This window comes from Artemia sp. Qi Xiang Cuo, chromosome 8 (genome assembly GCF_049724085.1).
Source record: "Artemia sp. Qi Xiang Cuo chromosome 8, ASM4972408v1, whole genome shotgun sequence".
Lineage (NCBI taxonomy): Eukaryota > Metazoa > Arthropoda > Branchiopoda > Anostraca > Artemiidae > Artemia > Artemia sp. Qi Xiang Cuo.
The window spans coordinates 59,914,949-59,941,360 of NC_142801.1; the positions used below are offsets into that span (position 1 = coordinate 59,914,949).

At 35.2% G+C, this 26,412-nt stretch overlaps 1 protein-coding gene across 5 annotated transcripts in view; it reads left to right on the forward strand.

Annotated features, from left to right (window-relative positions):
• The window catches only part of LOC148949651 (uncharacterized), a 60,994-nt gene that overhangs the window by 20,272 nt on the left and 14,310 nt on the right, over positions 1-26,412 (forward strand). For 3 of the 5 annotated variants that reach the window (XM_089093050.1, XM_089093048.1, XM_089093049.1), the window contains exons 3-5: positions 7,549-7,719; positions 19,868-20,038; positions 25,661-25,831. In XM_089093050.1, coding sequence (XP_088949176.1) covers positions 7,549-7,719; positions 19,868-20,038; positions 25,661-25,831 — 513 coding nt within the window. The remainder of the gene's footprint in view (positions 1-7,548; positions 7,720-19,867; positions 20,039-25,660; positions 25,832-26,412) is intronic. The other 2 variants (XM_089093052.1, XM_089093051.1) reach the window with 2 other exon arrangements.

A 26,412-nucleotide genomic window follows, 5' to 3' on the forward strand; every position in this document is an offset into this window, starting at 1 on the left:
CTACCACCCCTTCCACGCCCATCTTTTCCCCTAACACATCCAATCAAAATTTCGATATACCCATTATGTTCAACGTAGTTGAGAGTTCTGGAAATTAGGTCTTTGAGGATGACAAACCCCCACAGCCCTCAGAACGAGAGTTGTAAGTTATGCCCTGGGGGCATATAAGGTTTTGTATAGAAATCGTTGTCGTAGAGACTTCAAAAAGGGCTCATTTGATTGGAAATTGAAACGGATTTTTTAATAGTCGAAAGTGATTGGCAGGCAACTAGCACCCCTTCCACGCCCACCATTTATCCAAACATCGAATACAAATTTTAAAATTACCATTTAGTTCAAAGTAGCTCAAAGGTCCAGAAATTATATCTAAGAGGATGGCGCTCCCCCCCACAGTTCTAAAGGTATGGTCTACACACTTCACATCCGAAGCATACTAGGTTTATGCTCAAAGTTTTGTTGTAAAAACTGGAAAAAAGGTTCATTCGATTGGAAATTCAAAGGGCTAGTGCCTTTTTTTATAGTAGAAAGTGATTTAAAAGGGCTGATTCTATTGGAAATTAGAAGGGCTTGTGCCCTTTTTAGTAGTCGATAGTGATTGGATTGCAAGTAACCCCTCTCACGCCCACCGTTTCCCCAAACGCATCCGATCAAAATTTTGAGATAGCCATTTTGTTAAACGTAGTTGAAGGGTCCGGAAATTATGTCTTTGAGGATGACAACCCCCTCACAGCCCTCAGGTCAAGGGTTGTAAGTTATGGCCTGGGGACATATAAGGTTGTTATTGAAAGCGTTGTCGTAGAAACTTCAAAAAGGGTTCATTCGATTGGAAATTGAAAGGGCTAGTGCTCTTTTTAATAGTCGGAAGTGATTGGATGGCAACTAACCCCCCTCTCACGCCCACCATTTCCCCAAACACATTTAATCAAAATTTTGAGATAGTAATTTTCTTCAACGTAGTTGAAAGTTCTGGAAATTAGGTCTTTGAGGATGACACCCCCCCCCGTCCAGCTCTCGGGGCAAGGGTTGTCAGTTGTGGCCGGGGGGCATATAAGGTCTCTTATTGAAAGTCTTGTCGTAGAAACTTCAAAAGGGCTCATTCGTTTAGAAATTGAAAGGGTTGGTGCCTTTTTTAATAGTTGAAAGTGATTGGAGAGCAACTAACCCCCCTCTCACACCGATCATTTCCCCAAACACATCCGATCAAAATTTTGAGATAGCCAGTTTGTTTAACATAGTTGAAAGTTCTGGAAATTAGGTCTTTGAGGATGACAACCCCCTCAATGCCCTCAGGGCAAGGGTTGTAATTTATGCCCTGGGGTGATATAAGGCGTTTATAGAAAGCGCTGTTGTAGAAACTCAAAAAGGGCACATTTTACTGGAAATTAAAAGGGGCAGTGCCCTTTTATATAGTCAAAAGTGCTTGAACGGTATGAAAGTTTTATAGTTAAGAGAGTCACCGGTAAGATGTATTATTATTGTTTCCTTTTTTTTAGACCAGGGCATTTCGTATCGAAGGAGTTGTCGTAGGAATTTCGAAACGGCCTCATTCGATTTAAAATAGAAAGGCCTAATGCCCTTTTTAATAGTAGAAAGTAATTGGAGAACAACTAGTCCCCCTCCTACGCCCACCCTCCCATTCGCCCATTATGTTTAAGAACTAAATGTTGCCTTTAGATTAAATGAAAATGCACTATGTTAATGCTAATTCCCGATAAGGCGTCTCAGCTGTATCCCAAGAACGACTTAGGGTAATATGTTCATACTTTTGGGGCTACTTCTGCTCTTAAAATTTATCCAAATCAAAATAGTGTAAGTGTATCCAAGCTATCAAAGAAAGTAAACAGATTTTTTTTGCGAATGGTATCAAGTCGAGGAGGTATGAAACTAAATTACACACTGCTATTTATGTCCAAATTTCTAAAAGGGTGTATGTTGAAAAACTTTCTGACAATTTTTCTCCGGCATACAAATAGCAGGCCAAACTATAGTCTTAAAAAAAATGAAAAGATTTAAAGAATTGTTTTCTTTTTCCCTTAAAATACTATGTCAATTTAAAACGAACTTAAATTAATTAAAAAAACTTTCCACAAGATAAGTTTTTCAAAGAAAAGTAAAGAACTCCATTAAACCAAAAATGAGCAAAAATCAAATCAGACCAAGCGTGAAACTACCACAAATCAGTATCGATAAATAAATGAAACCCAAAACGAACAGAGATTGCAATAAATAACGGAGTTAAAATCAAAACGTGTAGAAATTTACATGAGTAGGGCTCAAAACCCCCATGCCTTCCCAAGGCCAGAACATAAATTGCACTTTACTGAAAAAAATGCAAATGAATGTGCATATTTAGTAATAAAAATGTTAATATTAGTTGATTTCTTGAAGTTATAAAAGTACAAACATTTATATTTTTTCAGTAAAGTGCAAATTATGTACTGGACTTGAGAAGGCATAGGGGTTTTGAGCCCTACTCATGTTAATTTCCCCTCGTTTTGAGTTTGTCTCGGTTATTTATTGTAATTTCTGTTCGTTTTGGGTTTCATTTATTTATCGATACTGATTTGTGGTAGTTTCACGCTTGGTTGACTATTTTATTTTTGCTCATTTTCGGTTTAATGGAGTTCTTTACTTTCTTTGAAAAACCTAATTTGTGGAAAAAGTTTTTTTTTAATTAATCCTAAATAAAAAGGGAGAAAGACGTCGGAAGATAATTCTCTCGAGTACTTTAGATATCACTGGGAGAAGTGAGATTGGACGATAATTACTTATCTCAGACGGATCGCCTTTTTTTATGAATCGGGATAACAATTGCTGATTTAAATATTTCTGGGGAGACTCCATTGGTCAAAGACAGGTTTTCTATGTGCACAAGGGGTTCATAAATATAGGAAGATACGGTCCTAAGAAGCTTATTACTTATGCCAAAGAAGCAGGGTTGCCACCGGTGACACTTAAGTGTCACTTTTGACACTTTTTTTTAAATGGCACTTTTCGGGACACTTGACACTATTAGGTGGGAACAGCAATATCTTTTCTCAGCTTTTGAAGCTCCATATTGGCAGATATCCAGATTTCTTGTCCGATTAATTTGAAGTTTTATTTGATGTGTGTGTTCAGATGTGTTTATTAGATGACTTACCTCTAGAAAAGCAATCTTTTAGAATTCTATGCTACTCTTTTGAGTATTATCATCTAGTTTTTGGGGATGGCTTAAATACGCCCAGTTTGGATCTAAAGGAAGAGGCATTATGCCATGTAGGGCCTGTGGATATGAACGACATACATACAATATTGAAAATACAATCACTGGAAAAGAGAGATACCGTTCAGTTGATTTACTCAAAATGCTATTTGTGGGCCGGACACAATTGTTTTTGGATTGCACTCTGATCCACACATTCGTAGTTTTTACAACAGAGCTGACTTGCTTGGCAGTTTTTTTCATTATTGTGCTTTTGCACACATTTGGTACAGGACGGATTTTGCTGTGAACATCTATTAAACGGATGTTCCCATTCATGGCACTTGAAAAAATTGAAGAGGCGTGTCTTAGTATAGTTTGTTTTTGTCCAAATAAATACAAATCACTAATAAGCACTTATTTAGGCTACGGGAAATTAAAACTGATTCACTATGAGATAATTCTTCATTCAGTCGTGTATTAAACAACACTAAACGGACAAATTGAACGTTTCTTCCTCCTTGCAGCTCTTCCTGTAGGTCTTGCTTTTCAATGGATAAATACACGTCATATAGCCTCTAATCATAGTATTGGGAGCGCGGCGGCTTCCCGCCGGGCCCTGGACTCGGCACGTAGCAGGCTTCTATATATAGATTCTCACAGTTGCTGGTCTTCGAAACGCAGACAATTTGAGCCTTTTATTGATGTCTAGACGTTCAAACGGACCTTAAATTAGAAGTAGTGCCTTTGTTAAATTATTTTTTTTATTTTTTTGCACCTTTAAATTTTGCACCTTTAAATTCTCAAAGGTATGGAAGGCATTGTCGACCACTTTTGTTTCTTTTAATTTTTCAGGTGGTGTGACAAAACTTCTTCTTTTGCCTTGGCTTGTATTTTGTCATTATGAAAGACATATCACCGAAATTTTTTTTCTTTTAATTGTTCGGTTGGTAGGACAAACACTTCTTTTTCTTCCAACGATTTATCTAGTCCTTATTTTCGGTTTTCAAAGGTATGATCATTTTCAATTTCTTTGGTTCGTTTTACTTGGGCTTATCTTTCGTCATTATAAAATACATATCGCCGAACCTTTGTTTTTTTTAACAAAAGTATGGAAGGCATTGATGACCTCATCCAAGTCAAAATCCCAAACCCAATCGTCATCGCTATCATTTTTACTTTTGACACGTTTTTATTCTTGCTGTCCGGGTTTATTCTCATTGATTCGCTCACATGTTGGGTGTCGCATGTCTTCTAATGGCGTGTGTCTTTGCTTTTCATTTTTATATTTGATTTACTCACATGCTCGGTCCCACATTTCTTCTTACCGCGCGTCTTTGCTCTTCATTTCGATTTTTGACAAGCCGCCGCTGTTCTTGTAACCGCTTGTGTATATGCTCTTCATTTTCATTTTTGACTTGCTCTCATGCTCAGTGTCGCATGTCTTCTAACTGTGGGTGTCTTTGCTCTTAATTTTTATTTTTGACTTTGTCACTTGCTCTGTGGTGTATGTCTCTAACCGTGTGTGTCTTTGCACGCTCTCATTGTCACGCTCTTATTGTCGCTTTTGCATATCTTCTAACGGCCCCTGTCTTTGCTCTTAATTTTCATTTTGTACACGTTTTTGGATTTTGATTACTTCAGACACTTTAGTAATGGCCTTTGCTTTAGCTGTCCCTATTGGTGTTGTCGCAATTGATGGCTCAGGTTGTCGAATTTCACATCTTATCAAGTTTGATAGTTCAGTTGTTCGTTCCAAAGAATCATCATTTATAGTAACTTCAACTGCAAATTTTCGTTTTTTGGGCCTGCCAACGGACAATATATTATATAAATAACTGTTGCGTTGGAAACTCAATAATCTTATTGATGCTGTGCATGACATCATAAAGAAAATGCTTATATGATGTCGTAAGAAATGCTTATATGATGTACTAATATAGTAATTGACGTCATTTGCAAAATCCAAAATTAAGGCTCTTCACGAATTTTCTCAGACTTCTGACCCATCGAGATCGATTTTTTATGCGAGAACATCCCAGGATACCAATTTTCCCGAAAATTTATGTAGTCGTTTTCGAGAGTATACATACATGTATACATACACAATTATTGCTCATTTATAAAGATAGTATATAACCTTGGTCTATTGGGATTTCCTTTCCGAGTCGAACTTTGTGGCCTCAACGCCTGAACCAGAAGTAGTTACAGAATTAGTATTTTACAGAAAAGACGTTGTAGTTTCTATACCTTTAAAATATAATTTGGCTGTTCATGAGTTTTGTAAGTTTAGCTCAAAGTTAGCCCGGCAAACTTTAAAAATTGCCTTCTTGATTGCTATGGGTCCCTTAGCACTATTTCTACTACTACCAACAACTCACCGTAGCACCAATCCGTCTGAGGCCAACACAGCTAGACGCTCCTCCTCCATGTGAATCTATTCAAAGCCTCCCTCTTTGGAATTATTGGTAATGAAATATCGGATATCTTGTCTTTATTTTCCTAGCTGGTCTTTCTTTTAAGAGACTTGACGTTTTGGCGAATCATTATCACTCTGTATTTTTAGTATTATGTTGACAACACCCTCTTGAAAACTCAAATTCTCTAAACTGCGTGTAATATCAGGATTAAACTCTTTGCACCTTCAAAAAGAGGCACTAAATTAGATCTAATACTGAGACTGTTAAGAGCACTAGTTATTAACGTGTTTAGAAGACAAATATATGTTTTAACTGACTTTTGCGTTTGACATCCTTTTTTTTGTCTGTTTTCTTTGGGTACCCTTTGATTTGGCTGTAGCTGGAGAAGCAGTAATAGAGTTCCTCTCTTTTCGTCGAAAGATCCCACTCTTTTACTCTGTATTAAATTTGGGTAGATTCCTCAGCATATTTTGCACTCTGATTAGTTTCCTTTTTTGGCTTCGAGGGCTCATTTTGTGGAAGTTCTCTTCTTTAGCTTCTCTCGGAGATTCATCTCTTGGCTGAGCCTCCAGCTTCTCTTGGAAGCTCATTTTGTAGTAGAAGTTCTCTTCTTTGGCTTTTCTTGGAGGTTTATCCGTTTCGGATTTTCTGATATCCCACAATATGGATATTCCGGCAAATGCGAATAAAGTGCCAATGACAAATTTTTTTTATCAATTGCATAATCTTTTTTTTAAATGGTTGCAATTGGCTTACATTTTTTTTATATAGTAAAGTGACGTCATAATTTTTACCTGGATATGACGTTTATATAAAAATGATTTTTATATAAAAACGGTGCTGCCATGGTGTATGCGAAAGAAGAAAATGGATTGAAGATTCTAAAATGTTTAATGTTTTCCATAAATTGTCTGATGACTGAAATTAGAGACCCCCCTGAAGTATTTCGGGTAGGTAGAAGAAGTTTCAAAATACAATTTCTATGTTAGAAATTCAGTTGATCATGAGGTTTTATGGGAAACATTCCCCATCTGATAGCTGTAAAACGAGTTTTGGATTTTTAAGGGCTTCTTATTGAAATACTGTGCATTGAAACACTGACAATAAAAATTTGTGTACCAAGGGACCCAGAATTACTCTCTGATTGTTGTTTGTCTAATAGAGTATTCTGAATAAGATAATTGTTCCTGTTCCTTGTGTGAAAAGAATAACTTCCAGAGTTCTCCACTTTGAAAAAAACTCAGAATACCCAGATGTTTAATAACTTATGAGAAACACTAAGAATTTGGTTAAAAGCCAGAAATAATAAAGTATAATAGTTACGTCAAGCTCATTATTACATAATAAGCTGTGGTATGTGGCAATAGTTCCCTTAGCTTTCTTCAATTATTTGACAATACATACAAATCTCATTTGTCATTTTTGTTTTCTGCAAGATTGTAAAACAAAACAAATTCATCTTCATTCTGTGCTATTAAGTCTCCACTTAGACATGCGGTCTGAAGGCCCTTGTATCCTGAAAATTGCTTCAAACCCTTTCAAATGCATGTTAATGTTCAGGAAGCCAGCTGCTTAACTTTTTCAGAATAAAAATTCTAGTGTTCAAAGGAATGATTGTATTTTTTTTTATTCTTATTGGGGATTTCGAATAATATTTCAAGTTTTCCAATTGAAGTATCTGTACTGATGTATCGACATACATGAACCAAACATGTATATAATTTGGACTTACAAAAATAAGATTCTAGCTTAAATTAAAAATAAATAAGAACCACAGAAAAGGTATCACTGGAGTAAGAACCCGGGATAAGAAAGGAATAAGAACCACAAGGAAAAATGGGATCATCGTAGTAACTGAATCTTTCTGTAATACTTCTGTTTGTAAAATTTTAATGCGGTTTGTAAAAAGTGTTGTATACCCTTTTTAATCCTACTTTGTTTTAGAATTAGAAGATAGTTTACCAATTGATAGTGAGGAACCGTTTGACTCTCCAAACTCTTTATTGTCTCCCAAACTTGAAGATGGGCCTTTAGATGTTTTTCCCAGCTTTTATGTACCATCTAAACCTGCATCTAGCTCCCAGGAATTTTTCTCCACTTCTCTTCATAATACAGGTACGTTTAAAAAAAATAGTGTTGTGAGGTTTTGTGGGATAACAACGACTAGAAAATGGGTACCAAATAAGGAGTCCCGGTAATATTTCACGTTCCCTTTCAAAAAATGAAAGATGTATAGATGGCCTATTAGTTCGGGATTGTGATGAATTTATCAGGATTTCAAAAAATATTTACCGACCCGAGGTTTAGGAACCTACTCATTTTAGGACAGTGCCAAAGTAAATGTCATGAGTATGGCTGGACTTAAAAAACGGAATTGGCTAGGCCAAGAGGCCTTTATCTTTTAACCTAGTGAACATAAACTCAAAAAGTTGTCACCCTTTTTTCCTGTCTTTGCTTCTAGGGCATCTTCATATATCTTGTTCGTCAACTGGTAGTTAATTTAGGGTGAAATGTGCTTGCTTTTAGCTATTTGATGTCAATCTTATGATCATTCAAGCTATTTTCATCCTTTTTTGATAAGAAATGAATGGTTTGTATCATAACCCACTATGTACCATCCCATGTCCCTGTGTGTACATTTCCATGGTACTTAGTGGGACAACTGGTACATTCGGGGACTCCCCCCTCTTTTGCTTCAGTTGAAAAGTAAAAAATCTGAAAAAATCACATTTTATTGCGCTGATAATGGTTTTTTATTTGATTTATAAACCAGTTCTTTAGACAACCATTTAATATGATTTTTTCATATTTCAAAAAACCTCTCCGGCATATACCACGCTCCCGTACAGAGAACATTATTCAAAAAATGGATTGAAAATCTAAAATTGAAAAGAAATTTTTTAATAACGATTAAATTCTTTAAGAATGTAAAAAACATTTAATAAAAAATTAACAATAAAAATCACAATATTTTGGCTTCACGTATGTAAGGGTCTATCAACGGGAGGGGGGACTATAGAAACTAAAAAATAAAAACTAGCTTAAACAAAACATGGAAAAAAGAGAAAACACAAACGCTATACAAAAACAACAAAGAGAAAGACGATAGGAAAGTCGACTCTTTGTTTTTTTGTATAGTTCGATTTCTTTTATTTTCTTTTAATCTATTTTTTTTTCTTTTTTACATCTTTTATTTTCGAAACGGATAGAATTTTTCGACCTGTCCATACCAGCAACCGTATTTTCCTTCTTTTCTTTTGTGATTATTGTGTTTGTGTGTTTTTTCAAATTATTGATGATCTACATCTCTTATTTTGTTTGGTTTGAAAACAGCGAAAAGGGCTTAAAATCAAGAATGTCGTGTACGATTTCTCATTGGACTAGATCTAGGTTTTCAACTTTCCTGAGAGGGCCAAGACTGCCAAACTCCGTGGTTGTAATTACCCGAAACAATTAATGGTGTGAGCCATGCTACATTTTGTCATTTTGATAAAATACTTATTTACTTTGATGTAAAACCTTGAATGAGAAATACTCTAAGAGCAGAATCGGGCAAAATATAGGAAGAAGTGTTTCTGATAGACGGGTTTAGCTAAATGGAAAATGTATCGTAAAGATTTTAAGAAACATCAAGAATTTGGTTAAAATCCACAAATAATAAAATGTGATTAAGAAAGCATTTCTAATGCATGTCAAAGTTTTGGAAGTCAATTTGTGGATAAAAAAACGTCTTCAGACTACATACCTAAGTGTAGACTGAATCGCATAGAATGAGAAGGAATTTGTTTCGATTTGCAGTCTCGCAGAAAATTAAATTGACAGAAGAGATACGTGTTTTCACAAAATTGAGAAAACATAAAGAAACTAGGGGATGCAGGAAACCTAAGGAATCTAGCAGTTGTATCTTTTGTATTATCCTGAGTAGGAGATTGCTCATTTATTTCTTCTGGTTCTTTGCGCCATATGGAGCTCCTTCCTAAGACTGAAAGAGTGTTTAGGCATTATATTGAACTTTTAGGGTTGTATAGCTTCGTCTTTGGAGCTACTGGGCACGGCAATATCTTTTCTCAGCTTTTGAAGCTCCATATTGGCAGATATCCATATTTCTTGTCCGATTAATTTGAAGTTTTATTTGATGTGTGTGTGTGTGTTCAGATGTGTTTATTAGATAACTTACCTCTAGAAAAGTTGCAATCTTTTAGAATTCTATGCTACTCTCTTGAGTATTATCATCTAGTTTTGTATAGATGTATAGATGGCCTATTAGTTCGGGATTGTGATGAATTTATCAGGATTTCAAAAAATATTTACCGACCCGAGGTTTAGGAACCTACTCATTTTACAGGTTTAAAGGACCGCTTTTTGGATGTAAATATTTTTGTTTGTAATAATAAAAATTATATTTTAGAATTTATAATAAAGTCGATGATTTTAATTTTTAGATAATACATTTTTCGTTGCCAAATAGTAATGTTTTTTAAAATATGAATTACTGTGTTTTCTAATCCTAGTTATTTAGGTATCCAAGAACCTGATATGTAGATTTGTAACATGCGAGTCAAGTAATAATTCAGAAACATAGTTTTTTTTTTTTTAGAGAGAGAGAGAGAGAGAGATATTTATAAAACCAAAGAAAACAAAAACAGTAATAACTGCCACCCTGAGATTAAAAAAAAAAATTTGTCCGAGGGGGTGGTTAAAATAGATTAAAAAATAATACAGGACAAAGAAAAAAAATTAAAGCAATAGTACGACCTAATCGGCACCACAGACCTTACAACAAACAAATTCAAAAATACTATTAAAATTATACCCCGAATGGCCACGATAAGGTACTCAAATAGTTATTTACCCCCCCCCCCCACCTTAAAAAAAAAACAAGAACAAAAGAACTAAAATTCATACTTGGTAAAAAAAAAATATTTCTTTTATTTCTCTCTTGAAAAGAGAAATATCACTATTATTTTTAAAACTCTGATCTAGATGATTCCAACTTATAATTCCCCGATGAAGCACAGAAGACGTCGACCGGCTCGAAACAATGGAATATTAATCTCTCCAGAAGATCGAGTGTCATAATTGTGGATCATGGATCTCAAATTAACTAAACTGTCAAAACATGAAAGATCTGTACCATGTTGTAGCCTAAAAATAAACAAAAGTGTATATAACTCTCGTAATCCGGAGGCTGGTAGTGTCCTTATACCCTCGTAGACCTTCCCCACCGAATCCTGGGGGGTGTAAACCAACAAACGAACAACATTATTTTGAAGAACTCGTACGGGCCGGACAACGGAAGCAAATGTACCAAGCCAAGCGTTACTACAATACAGAATATATGGATGGACAAGCGCAAAATAAAGTAGGCATAAGACACGTGTAGGGAAAAAATGCTTTAGTTTTCTCATGATACCTAGATTACGAGACAAAATTTTACTCGCAGACTATGCGTTTTCTCGTTTTATCATTAAATGATAAAAATCAATTAATATAAAACCCCAGGTACTTAATCGATAAAACATGCTTTAATACTCCACAATGTGTTTCAATTTAATTAATCCAAGGATAAAAAACAGGAGATCAGGAAAAAATTACAAATTTTTACCTACCAAGATTTTTCTTAAGCCTATTTACCCTCAACCAAAAATGTAACCTATCCAAATTATCTTTCATCGATGTCAGAAGTAATTCTTCCGTCTTTTCAGCGCTGATAGCCACTGTGTCATCCGCAAATAATCACACAGTCTCATTCCGGAGACTTTTAGTCATATCACTAACCCTAAAACAACAATTATGGATACAATTAGGTATTTCATTAGTAAATAAAAGGAAAAGAATCGGGTCAATAATAGATCCCTGTTGGACACCACAACTGACTGTGTGCAATTCAGATTTTAAACAATTCAACTCTATTACTGACTCACATACTGATTTCGATCCCAACAACTTGCAACTGCGACCCCAACTACTTGTTACCAAAATTGCCAGTGGATGCAATTTTGATTGCATCAACTTCTTTGCTATAGCAAACAATAAGACAATCCATAGGAACTGGAGCCATGCCAAAGAGGCAGGGATTGACTGGAGGGTATGCTTTTTTATTCTTTAATGCTAAGAAAGAAAAGGTTTATTAATCAACAATAAACATGAAAAAACCTGAAGCAAAGCTTGTCTCACCCCACTAGGTTTATATATGAATCAACTCGTGAAAGGTTACGACAATTAAACACCAAAAACAAAACAAGAAACGACAAAAATCAAATAAAGAACCATTCAGTACCTCCCATCATCAATCCATCAAACCAAAAAATCCAGCAATTTGTTTAATTTAATAAATAAAGAAACGAGAGAACTCATCGCCCATCCTTCTCATAAACCCTAAAACAATTGTATTCCAGCAAACTTCGGAACATACTTCAGTTTGTTTCCTGTACAATATTATATGGCAAAGTATTCCAGGCACTAGGACAAACATGGCGCACAGAAAACTTTAATGGTGTAGTAACTATTCTAGGATTCCCAAACTGACTTTAACTCCTTGTATATTCTCGTGAACACCTGAAACCAGTAAGAAAGATCGTTGAAGCAGTTTGGCAAAAATCATTTAGGTACTTAAACATAAATACAGCATTATGAAATTTCACTAGACTGGGCAATATCGAAAATGGACAATATCTTAAGTTCAACATACCTGGACCTCACTAAAGAACGTTTATCTATACTTCCTAGAAAAATAGATATTGGGTTGAGCTACAAGCTTTAACAGGGTTACCAGTGGACAGTTATGAAGTCAGTTCTAGAAAAGCTTATTTTGACTGCAAATGGCATATACAACTGTAACAAAACTTCCGTGACCACAGTTCACGCTCCTCCGAAGGTGTTTAGGGGGAGGGGTCAGAAGATAGTGGGCAAGGTGACATTCTCGGAGAGAAGTGTCTTTGTGACCAGGGTCAGAGCTGTTTCTGCAAGCGGTCAATATGTACCACCTAACTTTATATTTCCAAGGAAACATTTTCAACCTCATATGCTAACTGCTGCTCCAACCAACTCAACAGGTGCCTTGCCATCCAGATGGATCGATCAAGATCTATTTCTGAACTATACTTATCTCTTCAAGGTATATTCGCGTACATCTCAAAAGATCCCCATGTTTCTCAGGCATCACACTACTTACTATTCTCCTTACTGCAGCCAAATGCTCTAGGTGTTAGGTTCTAGGGAGTACATTCCCTTCTAATGCCAATAAAACAAAGCTGCAGATAACTGGATGTTTTCTAATCCTTGGAAGACCTTGACAATATATGACATTGCTTCTCTTGTTGGACGAAGTCTTACTCTTACGAAGTTCATCCCAAATAACATCAAGAGGAGCTTTGAGAAAACCTGAAATATTCACAAAAGAATATTTTCTTACTTCCTTTGTCACTGGCAGGCCTGCTTCCCCTGATCTTTATTGCCCAAAGCTAAGCTACTCGTTACCCGACATAGCTTGGAACGTAAGAAAGAAACTTACAAAGTTCTGACTGATACCCCATCAAACTTCCACTGAAAAAGAAAAACAAAGAGCAGCAAAGTAGTTGATGAGTTTGTTGCAGAACTGAAAACCACCTGCACAAAAACGAAACACCAGACAGTGTAGACGAAATGGTCCTGGACGATGAAAGAGATGATTCTTTGAGAGCTGGTTCTTCTTATGTGGAGGAAATGAATGAAGAAGCATTTAGGAGGACAGTGCCAAAGTAAATGTCATGAGTATGACTGGACTTAAAAAACGGAATTGGCTAGGCCAAGAGGCCTTTATCTTTTAACCTAGTGAACATAAACTCAAAAAGTTGTCACCCTTTTTTCCTGTCTTTGCTTCTAGGGCATCTTCATATATCTTGTTCGTCAACTGGTAGTTAATTTAGGGCGAAATGTGCTTGCTTTTAGCTATTTGATGTCAATCTTATGATCATTCAAGCTATTTTCATCCTTTTTTGATAATAAATGAATGGTTTGTATCATAACCCACTATGTACCATCCCTTGTCCCTGTGTGTACAATTACCTGGTACTTAGTGGGACAACTGGTACATTCGGGGACTCCCCCCTCTTTTGCTTCAGTTGAAAAGTAAAAAATCTGAAAAAATCACATTTTATTGCGCTGATAATGGTTTTTTATTTGATTTATAAACCAGTTCTTTAGACAACCATTTAATATGATTTTTTCATATTTCAAAAAACCTCTCCGGCATATACCACGCTCCCGTACAGAGAACATTATTAAAAAAATGGATTGAAAATCTAAAATTGAAAAGAAATTTTTTAATAACAATTAAATTCTTTAACAATGTAAAAAACATTTAATAAAAAATTAACAATAAAAATCACAATATTTTGGCTTCACGTATGTAAGGGTCTATCAACGGGAGGGGGGGACTATAGAAACTAAAAAATAAAAACTAGCTTAAACAAAACATGGAAAAAAGAGAAAACACACAAACGCTATACAAAAACAACAAAGAGAAAGACGATAGTTTTTTTTTGTATAGTTCGATTTCTTTTATTTTCTTTTAATCTATTTTTTTTTCTTTTTTACATCTTTAATTTTCGAAACGGATAGAATTTTTCGACCTGTCCATACCAGCAACCGTATTTTCCTTCTTTTCTTTTGTGATTATTGTGTTTTTGTGTTTTTTCAAATTATTGATGATCTACATCTCTTATTTTGTTTGGTTTGAAAACAGCGAAAAGGGCTTAAAATCAAAAATGTCGTGTACGATTTCTCATTGGACTAGATCTAGGTTTTCAACTTTCCTGAGAGGGCCACGACTACCAAACTCCATGGTTGTAATTACCCGAAACAATTAATGGTGTGAGCCATGCTACATTTTGTCATTTTGATAAAATACTTATTTACTTTGATGTAAAACCTTGAATGAGAAATACTCTAAGAGCAGAATCGGGCAAAATATAGGAAGAAGTGTTTCTGATAGACGGGTTTAGCTAAATGGAAAATGTATCGTAAAGATTTTAAGAAACATCAAGAATTTGGTTAAAATCCACAAATAATAAAATGTGATTAAGAAAGCATTTCTAATGCATGTCAAAGTTTTGGAAGTCAATTTGTGGATAAAAAAACGTCTTCAGACTACATACCCAAGTGTAGACTGAATCGCATAGAATGAGAAGGAATTTGTTTCGATTTGCAGTCTCGCAGAAAATTAAATTGACAGAAGAGATACGTGTTTTCACAAAATTGAGAAAACATAAAGAAACTAGGGAATGCAGGAAACCTAAGGAATCTAGCAGTTGTATCTTTTGTATTATCCTGAGTAGGAGATTGCTCATTTTTTTCTTCTGGTTCTTTGCGCCATATGGAGCTCCTTCCTAAGACTGAAAGAGTGTTTAGGCATTATATTGAACTTTTAGGGTTGTATAGCTTCGTCTTTGGAGCTACTGGGGACAACAATATCTTTTCTCAGCTTTTGAAGCTCCATATTGGCAGATATCCATATTTCTTGTCCGATTAATTTGAAGTTTTATTTGATGTGCGTGTGTTCAGGTGTGTTTATTAGATAACTTACCTCGAGAAAAGTTGCAATCTTTTAGAATTCTATGCTACTCTCTTGAGTATTATCATCTAGTTTTTGGGGATGGCTTAAATGCACCCAGTTTGGATCTGAAGGGAGGCATTATGCCATGTAGGGCATGTGGATATGAACGACATACATACAAATTTTTATGGTTGCCTTGAAGTGGAGAGTTTCCATATTGTGACTGGGCTGTGTAATTTACTTCTATTGTAGCATTTATAGCTGAACGATTGCTGATTTGCACTTAGGTGTTTTTGGGATTGAAGATACAATCACTGGAAAAGAGAGATACCGTTCAGTTGATTTACTCAAAATGCTGTTTGTGGGCAGGACACAATTGTTTTTGAATTGCACTCTGACCCACACATTCGTAGTTTTTACAACAGAGCTGACTTGCTTGGCAGTTTTTTTTCATTATTGTGCTTTTGCCCACATTAGGTACAGGACGGATTTTGCTGTGAACATCTATTGAACGGATGTTCCCATTCATGGCACTTGAAAAATTGAAGAGGCATGTCTTAGTATGGTTTGTACTTAAGTTTTTGTCCAAATAAATACAAATCACTAATAAGCACTTATTTAGGCTACGGGAAATTAAAACTGATTCACTATGAGATGATTCTTCATTCAGTCGTGTATTAAACAACACTAAACGGACAAATTGAAGGTTTCTTCCTCCTTGTAGCTCTTCCTGTAGCTCTTGCTTTTCAATGGATAAATATACGTCATATAGCCTCTAATCATAGTATTGGGAGCGCGGCGGCTTCCCGCCAGGCCCTGGACTCCGCACGTAGCAGGCTTCTATATATACATTCTCACTGTTGCTGGTCTTCGAAAGGTAGATAATTTGAGCCTTTTATTTATGTCTAGACGTCCAAACGGACCTTAAATTAGAAGTAGTGCCTTTGTTAAATTATTTTTTTATTTTTTTGCACCTTTAACTTTTGCCCCGGGTTTTCTTTTGTCATTATGAAAAACATATCGCCGAACCTTTGTTTCTTTTAATTGTTCAGGTGGTAGAACAAAAACTTCTTTTTCTTCCAACAATTTTGTCTAGTCCAGGTTTTTGATTCTCAAAGGTATGGAAGGCATTGTCGACCACTTTTGTTTCTTTTAATTGTTCAGGTGGTGGGACAAAACTTCTTCTTTTGCCTTGGCTTGTATTTTGTCATTATGAAAGACATATCACCGAAACTTTTTTTCTTTTAATTGTCTGGGTGGTAGGACAAACACTTTTTTTTTCTTCCAGCGATTTATCTAGTCCTTATTTTTGGTTTTCAAAGGTATGGTAGGCATTAATGACCTGATCCGTGTCAAAACTCAAAACCCAATCATCATCACTATCATTTTCAATTTCGTTGGTTCGTTTTACTTGGGTTTATCTTTCGTCATTATGAAATACATATCGCCGAACCTTTGTTTTTTTAACAAAAGTATGGAAGGCATTGATGACCTCATCCAGGTCAAAATCCAAACCCAATCGTCATCGCTATCATTTTCAATTTTGACTCGTTTTTATTCTTACTGTCCAGGTTTATTCTCATTGATTCGCTCACATGTTGGGTGTCCCATGTCTTCTAATGGCGTGTGTCTTTGCTTTTCATTTTTTATATTTGATTTGCTCACATGCTCGGTCCCGCATGTCTTCTAACCGCGTGTCTTTGCTCTTCATTTCCATTTTTGACAAGCCGCCGCTGTTCTTGTAACCGCTTGTGTATATGCTCTTCATTTTTCATTTTTGACTTGCTCGCATCCTCAGTGTCGCATGTCTTCTAACTGTGGGTGTCTTTGCTCTTAATTTTTATTTTTGACTTGGTCACTTGCTCTGTGGTGTATGTCTCTAACCGTGTGTGTCTTTGCACGCTTTCATTGTCACGCTCTTATTGTCGCTTTTGCATATTTTCTAACGGCCCCTGTCTTTGCTCTTCATTTTCATTTTGTACACGTTTTTGGATTTTGATTACTTCAGACACTTTAGTAATGGCCTTTGCTTTAGCTGTCCCTATTGGTGTTGTCGCAATTGATAGCTCAGGTTGTCGAATTTCACATCTTATCAAGTTTGATAGTTCAGTTGTTCGTTCCAAAGAATCATCATTTATAGTAACTTCAACTGCAAATTTTCGTTTTTTGGGCCTGCCAACGGACAATATATTATATAAATAACTGTTGCGTTGGAAACTCAATAATATTATTGATGCTGTGCATGACATCATAAAGAAAATGCTTATATGATTTCGTAAGAAATGCTTATATGATGTACTAATATAATAATTGACGTCATTTGCAAAATCCAAAATTAAGGCTCTTCACGAATTTTCTCGGACTTCTGACCCATCGAGATCGATTTTTTATGCGAGAACATCCCAGGATACCAATTTTCCCGAAAATTTATGTAGTCGTTTTCGAGAGTATACATACATGTATACATACACAATTATTGCTCACTTATAAAGATAGTATATAACCTAGGTCTATTGGGATTTCCTTTCCGAGTCGAACTTTGTGGCCTCAACGCCTGAACCAGAAGTAGTTACAGAATTAGTATTTTACAGAAAAGACGTTGCAGTTTCTATATCTTTAAAATATAATTTGGCTGTTCATGAGTTTTGTAAGTTAAGCTCAAAGTTAGCCCGGCAAACTTTAAAAATTGCCCTCTTGATTGCTCTGGGTCCCTTAGCACTACTTCTACTACTACCAACAACTCACCGTAGCACCAATCCGTCTGAGGCCAACACAGCTAGACACGCTCCTCCTCCATTTGAATCTATTCAAAGCCTCCCTCTTTGGAATTATTGGTAATGAAATATCGGATATCTTGTCTTTATTTTCCTAGCTGGTCTTTCTTTTAAGAGACTTGAGGTTTTGGCGAATCATTATCACTCTGTATTTTTAGTATTATGTTGACAACACCGCTTTGAAAACTCAAATTCTCTAAAACGCGTGTAATATCAGGATTAAACTCTTTGCACCTTAAAAAAGAGGCACTAAATTAGATCTAATACTGAGACTGTTAAGAGCACTAGTTATTAATGTGCTTAGAAGACAAATATATGTTTTAACTGACTTTTGCGTTTGACATCCTTTTTTTTGTCTGTTTTCTTTGGGTACCCTTTGATTTGGCTGTAGCTGGAGAAGCAGTAATAGAGTTCCTCTCTTTTCGTCGAAAGATCCCACTCTGTTACTCTGTATTAAATTTGGGTAGATTCCTCAGCATATTTTGCACTCTGATTAGTTTCCGTTTTTGGCTTCGAGGGCTCATTTTGTGGAAGTTCTCTTCTTTAGCTTCTCTCGGAGATTCATCTCTTGGCTGAGCCTCCAGCTTCTCTTGGAAGCTCATTTTGTAGTAGAAGTTCTCTTCTTTGGCTTTTCTTGGAGGTTCATCCGTTTCGGATTTTCTGATATCCCACAATATGGATATTCCGGCAAATGCGAATAAAGTGCCAATGACAAATTTTTTTATTAATTGCATAATCTTTTTTTTAAATGGTTGCAATTGGCTTACATTTTTTTTATATAGTAAAGTGACGTCATAATTTTTACCTGGATATGACGTTTATATAAAAATGATTTTTATATAAAAACGGTGCTGCCATGGTGTATGCGAAAGAAGAAAATGGATTGAAGATTCTAAAATGTTTAATGTTTTCCATAAATTGTCTGATGACTGAAATTAGAGACCCCCCTGAAGTATTTCAGGTAGGTAGAAGAAGTTTCAAAATACAATTTCTTTGTTGGAAATTCAGTTGATCATGAGGTTTTATGGGAAACATTCCCCATCTGATAGCTGTGAAATGAGTTTTGGATTTTTAAGGGCTTCTTATTGAAATACTGTGCATTGAAATACTGACAATAAAAATTTGTGTACTAAGGGACCGAGAATTACTCTCTTATTGTTGTTTGTCTAATAGAGTATTCTGAATAAGATAATTGTTCCTGTTCCGTGTGTGAAAAGAATAAATTCCAGAGTTCTCCCCTTTGAAAAAAACTCAGAATACCCAGATGTTTAATAACTTATGAGAAACACTAAGAATTTGGTTAAAAGCCAGAAATAATAAAGTATAATAGTTACGTCAAGCTCATTATTACATAATAAGCTGTGGTATGTGGCAATAGTTCCCTTAGCTTTCTTCAATTATTTGACAATACATACAAATCTCATTTGTCATTTTTGTTTTCTGCAAGATTGTAAAACAAAACAAATTCATCTTCATTCTGTGCTATTAAGTCTCCACTTAGACATGCGGTCTGAAGGCCCTTGTATCCTGAAAACTGCTTCAAACCCTTTCAAATGCATGTTAATGTTCAGGAAGCCAGCTGCTTAACTTTTTCAGAATAAAAATTCTAGTGTTCAAAGGAATGATTGTATTTTTTTTATTCTTATTGGTGATTTCGAATAATATTTCAAGTTTTCCAATTGAAGTATCTGTACTGATGTATCGACATACATGAACCAAACATGTATATAATTTGGACTTACAAAAATAAGATTCTAGCTTAAATTAAAAATAAATAAGAACCACAGAAAAGGTATCACTGGAGTAAGAACCCGGGATAAGAAAGGAATAAGAACCACAAGGAAAAATGGGATCATCGTAGTAACTGAATCTTTCTGTAATACTTCTGTTTGTAAAATTTTAATGCGGTTTGTAAAAAGTGTTGTATACCCTTTTTAATCCTACTTTGTTTTAGAAGTAGAAGATAGTTTACCAATTGATAGTGAGGAACCGTTTGACTCTCCAAACTCTTTATTGTCTCCCAAACTTGAAGATGGGCCTTTAGATGTTTTTCCCAGCTTTTATGTACCATCTAAACCTGCATCTAGCTCCCAGGAATTTTGCTCCACTTCTTTTCATGATACAGGTACGTTTAAAAAAAATAGTGTTGTGAGGTTTTGTGGGATAACAACGACTAGAAAATGGGTACCAAATAAGGAGTCCCGGTAATATTTTACGTTCCCTTTCAAAAAATGAAAGATGTATAGATGGCATATTAGTTCGGGATTGTGATGAATTTATCAGGATTTCAAAAAATATTTACCGACCCGAGGTTTAGGAACCTACTCATTTTACAGGTTTAAAGGACCGCTTTTTGGATATAAATATTTTTGTTTGTAATAATAAAAATTATATTTTAGAATATATAATAAAGTCGATGATTTTAATTTTTAGTTAATACATTTTTCGTTGTCAAAAAGTAATGTTTTTTCAAATATGAATTACTGTGTTTTCTAATCCTAGTTATTTAGGTATCCAAGAACCTGATATGTAGATTTGTAACATGCAAGTCAAGTAATAATTCAGAAACATAGGTTTTTTTTAGAGAGAGAGATAGATATTTATAAAACCAAAGAAAACAAAAACAGTAATAACTGCCACCCCGAGAAAAAAAAAAAAACTTGTCCGAGGGGGTGGTTAAAATAGATTAAAAAATAATACAGGACAAAGAAAAAAAATTAAAGCAATAGTACGACCTAATCGGCACCGCAGACCTTACAACAAACAAATTCAAAAATACTATTAAAATTATTCCCCGAATGGCCACGATAAGGTACTCAAATAGTTATTTACCCCCCCTCCCCCTTAAAAAAAACAAGAACACAAGAACTAAAATTCATACTTGGTAAAAAAAATATTTCTTTTATTTCTCTCTTGAAAAAAGAAATATCATTATTATTTTTAAAACTCTGATCTAGATTATTCCAACTTATAATTCCCCGATGAAGCACAGAAAACATCGACCGGGTCGAAACAATGAATAGAATATTGATCTCTCCAGAACATCGAGTGTCATAATTGTGGATCATGGATCTCAAATTAACTAAACTGTCAAAACATGAAAGATCTGTACCATGTTGTAGCCTAAAAATAAACAAAAGTGTATATAACTCTCGTAATCCGGAGGCTGGTAGTGTCCTTATACCCTCGTAGACCTTCCCCACCGAATCCTGGGGGGTGTAAACCAACAAACAACATTATTTTGAAGAACTCGAACGGGCCAGACAACGGAAGCAAATGTACCAAGCCAAACGCTACTACAATACAGAATATATGGATGGACAAGCGTAAAATAAAGTAGGCATAGGACATGTGTAGGGAAAAGATGCTTTAGTTTTCTCATGATACCTAGGTTACGAGACAAAATTTTACTCGCAGACTATGTGTTTTCTCGTTTTATCATTAAATGATAAAAATCAATTAATATAAAACCCCAGGTACTTAATCGATAAAACATGCTTTAAAACTCCACAATGTGTTTCAAATTAATCCAAAATTAAGGCTCTTCACGAATTTTCTCAGACTTCTGACCCATCGAGATCGATTTTTTATGCGAGAACATACCAGGATACCAATTTTCCCGAAAAGTTATGTAGTCGTTTTCGAGAGTATACATTCATGTATACATACACAATTATTGCTCACTTATAAAGATAGTATATAACCTAGGTCTATTGGGATTTCCTTTCCGAGTCGAACTTTGTGGCCTCAGCGCCTGAACCAGAAGTAGTTACAGAATTAGTATTTTACAGAAAAGACGTTGCAGTTTCTATATCTTTAAAATATAATTTGGCTGTTCATGAGTTTTGTAAGTTTAGCTCAAAGTTTGCCCGGCAAACTTTAAAAATTGCCCTCTTGATTGCTATGGGTCCCATAGCACTACTTCTACTACTACCAACAACTCACCGTAGCACCAATCCGTCTGAGGCCAACACAGCTAGACACGCTCCTCCTCCATGTGAATCTATTCAAAGCCTCCCTCTTTGGAATTATTGGTAATGAAATATCGGATATCTTGTCTTTATTTTCCTAGCTGGTCTTTCTTTTAAGAGACTTGAGGTTTTGGCGAATCATTATCACTCATAAAGAAAATGCTTATATGATGTCGTAAGAAATGCTCATATGATGTACTAATATAGTAATTGACGTCATTTGCAAAATCCAAAATTAAGGCTCTTCACGAATTTTTTCAGACTTCTGACCCATCGAGATAGATTTTTTATGCGAGAACATCCCAGGATACCAATTTTCCCGAAAATTTATGTAGTCGTTTTCGGGAGTATACATACATGTATACATACACAATTATTGCTCACTTATAAAGATAGTATATAACCTAGGTCTATTGGTATTTCCTTTCCGAGTCGAACTTTGTGGCCTCAACGCCTGAACCAGAAGTAGTTACAGAATTAGTATTTTACAGAAAAGACGTTGCAGTTTCTATATCTTTAAAATATAATTTGGCTGTTCATGAGTTTTGTAAGTTTAGCTCAAAGTTAGCCCGGCAAACTTTAAAAATTGCCCTCTTGATTGCTATGGGTCCCTTAGCACTACTTCTACTACTACCAACAACTCACCGTAGCACCAATCCGTCTGAGGCCAACACAGCTAGACACGCTCCTCCTCCATGTGAATCTATTCAAAGCCTCCCTCTTTGGAATTATTGGTAATGAAATATCGAATATTTTGTCTTTATTTTCCTAGCTGGTCTTTCTTTTAAGAGATTTGAGGTTTTGGCGAATCATTATCACTCATAAAGAAAATGCTTATATGATGTCGTAAGAAATGCTCATATGATGTACTAATATAGTAATTGACTTCATTTGCAAAATCCAAAATTAAGGCTCTTCACGAATTTTTTCAGACTTCTGACCCATCGAGATCGATTTTTTATGCGAGAACATCCCAGGATACCAATTTTCCCGAAAATTTATGTAGTCGTTTTCGGGAGTATACATACATGTATACATACACAATTATTTCTCACTTATAAAGATAGTATATAACCTAGGTCTATTGGGATTTCCTTTCCGAGTCGAACTTTGTGGCCTCAACGCCTGAACCAGAAGTAGTTACAGAATTAGTATTTTACAGAAAAGACGTTGCAGTTTCTATATCTTCAAAATATAATTTGGCTGTTCATGAGTCTTGTAAGTTTAGCTCAAAGTTAGCCCGGCAAACTTTAAAAATTGCCCTCTTGATTGCTATGGGTCCCTTAGCACTACTTCTACTACTACCAACAACTCACCGTAGCACCAATCCGTCTGAGGCCAACACAGCTAGACACGCTCCTCCTCCATGTGAATCTATTCAAAACCTCCCTCTTTGGAATTATTGGTAATGAAATATCGGATATTTTGTCTTTATTTTCCTAGCTGGTCTTTCTTTTAAGAGACTTGAGGTTTTGGCGAATCATTATCACTCATAAAGAAAATGCTTATATGATGTCGTAAGAAATGCTTATATGATGTACTAATATAGTAATTGACGTCATTTGCAAAATCCAAAATTAAGGCTCTTCACGAATTTTTTCAGACTTCTGACCCATCGAGATCGATTTTTTATGCGAGAACATCCCAGGATACCAATTTTCCCGAAAATTTATGTAGTCGTTTTCGGGAGTATACATACATGTATAAATACACAATTATTGCTCACTTATAAAGATAGTATATAACCTAGGTCTATTGGGATTTCCTTTCCGAGTCGAACTTTGTGGCCTCAACGCCTGAACCAGAAGTAGTTACAGAATTAGTATTTTACAGAAAAGACGTTGCAGTTTCTATATCTTTAAAATATAATTTGGCTGTTCATGAGTTTTGTAAGTTTAGCTCAAAGTTAGCCCGGCAAACTTTAAAAATTGCCCTCTTGATTGCTATGGGTCCCTTAGCACTACTTCTACTACTACCAACAACTCACCAACACAGCTAGACACGCTCCTCCTCCATGTGAATCTATTCAAAGCCTCCCTCTTTGGAATTATTGGTAATGAAATATCGGATATCTTTTCTTTATTTTCCTAGCTGGTCTTTCTTTTAAGAGACTTGAGGTTTTGGCGAATCATTATCACTCTGTATTTTTAGTATTATGTTGAAAACACCGCCTTGAAAACTCAAATTCTCTAAGCCGCGTGTAACAATATTATCAGGATTAAACTCTTTGCACCTTCAAAAAGAGGCTCTAAATTGGATCTAATACTTGAGACTGTTAAGAGCACTTGTTATTAATGTGCTTAGAAGACAAATATATGTTTTAACTTACTTTTGCGTTTGACATCCTTTTTTTTGTCTGTTTTTTTTGGCTACCCTTTGATTTGGCTGTAGCTGGAGAAGCAGGAGAAGCAATAATAGAGTTCCTCTCTTTTCGTCGATAGATTCCCACTCTGTTACTCTGTATTAAATTTGGCCAGATTCCTCAGCATATCTTGCACTCTGATTAGTTTCCGTTTTTGGCTTCGAGGGCTCATTTTGTGGAAGTTCTCTTCTTTAGCTTCTCTCGGAGATTCATGTCTTGGCTGAGCCTCCTGCAAATGCGAATAAAGTGCCAATGACAATTTTTTTATTAATTGCATAACCTTTTTTTTAATGGTTGCAATTGGCTTACATTTTTTTTATATAGAAAAAACGCCATAATTTTTACCTGGATATGACGTTTATATAAAAATGATTATAATCTATATACACGGCCATGATGTTTATAAAGTGAGTTGATGATTAAAATGATGATCAAAGTGACGGTGGTGCCATGGTGTATGCGAAAGAAGAAAATGGATTGAAGATTCTAAAATGTTTAATGTTTTCCATAAATTGTCTGATGACTGAAATTAGGGACCCCCCTGAAGTCTTTCGGATAGGTAGAACAAGTTTCAAAGTACAATTTCTTTGTTAGAAATTCAGTTGATCATGAGGTTTTATGGGAAACATTCCCCATCTGATAGCTGTAAAATGAGTTTTGGACGTGAGGGCCTTTGTTAATTTTGGAAAAACTGTTTCCATATGAAACAAGTCTCAAATACCCAGATGTTTAATAGCTTTTTTGAGAAACACTAAGAATTTGGTTCAAAGCCAGAAATAATAAAGTATAATAGTTACGTCAAGCTCATTATTACATAATAAGCTGTGGTATGTGGCAATAGTTCCCTTAGGCTTCTTCAATTATTTGACAATACATACAAATCTCTTTTGTAATTTTTGTTTTCTGCGAAATTGTAAAACGAAACAAATTCATCCTTATTCTGTGCTATTCAGTCTCCACCTAGACATGCGGTCTGAAGGCCCTATCCTGAAAATTGCTTCAAACTCATTCAAATGCATGTTAATGTTCATGTTACCGGCTGCTTAACTTTTTTCAGAATAAAAATTCTAGTGTTCAAAGGAATGATTATATTTTTTTTATTCTTATTGGGGATTTCGAATAATATTTCAAGTTTTCAAATTGAAGTGTCTGTACTGATGTATCGACATACATGAACCAAACTTGTATATAATTTGGACTTACAAAAATAAGATTCTAGCTTAAATTAAAAATAAATAAGAACCACAAAAAAGGGATCACCGGGAAAAGAACCCGGGTAAGAAAGGAATAAGAACCACAAGGAAAAAAGGGATCATCTTAGTAATTGAATCTTTCTGTTATACTTCTGTTTGTAAAATTTTAATACGGTTTGTAAAAAGTGTTGCATACCCTTTTTAATCCTACTTTGTTTTAGAAGTTGAAGATAGTTTACCAATTGAGAGTGAGGAACCGTTTGACTCTCCAAACTCTTTTTTGTCTCCCAAACTTGAAGATGGACCTTTAGATGTTTTTCCCAGCTTTTATGTACCATCTGAACCTGCATCTAGCTCCCAGGAATTCTGCTCCACTTCTCTTCATCATACAGGTACGTTTAAAAAAAATTTGGTGTTGTGAGGTTTTGTAGGATAACAACGACTAAAAAATGGGTACCAAATAAACAGTCCCGGTAATATTGAACGTTCCCTTTCAAGAAATGAAAGATGTGTAGATGGCCTATTAGTTCGGGATTGTGTTGAATTTATCAGGATTTCAAAAAATATTTACCAACCCGAGATTCAGGAACCTACTCATTTTACAGGTTTAAAGGACCGCTTTTTGGATGTAAATATTTGTGTTTGTAATAATAAAAGTTATATTTTAGAATGCATAGTAAAGTCGATGATTTTAATTTTTAGATAATAAATTTTTCTTTGCCAAAAAGTAATATGAATTATTATGTTTTCTCCTCCTAATTATTTAGGTATCCAAGAATCTGATATATAGATTTGTAACATGCATGTCAAGTAATAATTCAGAAATATAGTTTTTTTCTTTTTTAGAGAGAGAGAGATATTTACTAAACCAAAGAAAACAAAAACAGTAATAACAGCCACCCCGAGAAGTAAAAAAAAAACTTTTCCGAGGGGGTGGCAAAAATACATTAGAAAATAATACAGGACAAAGAGA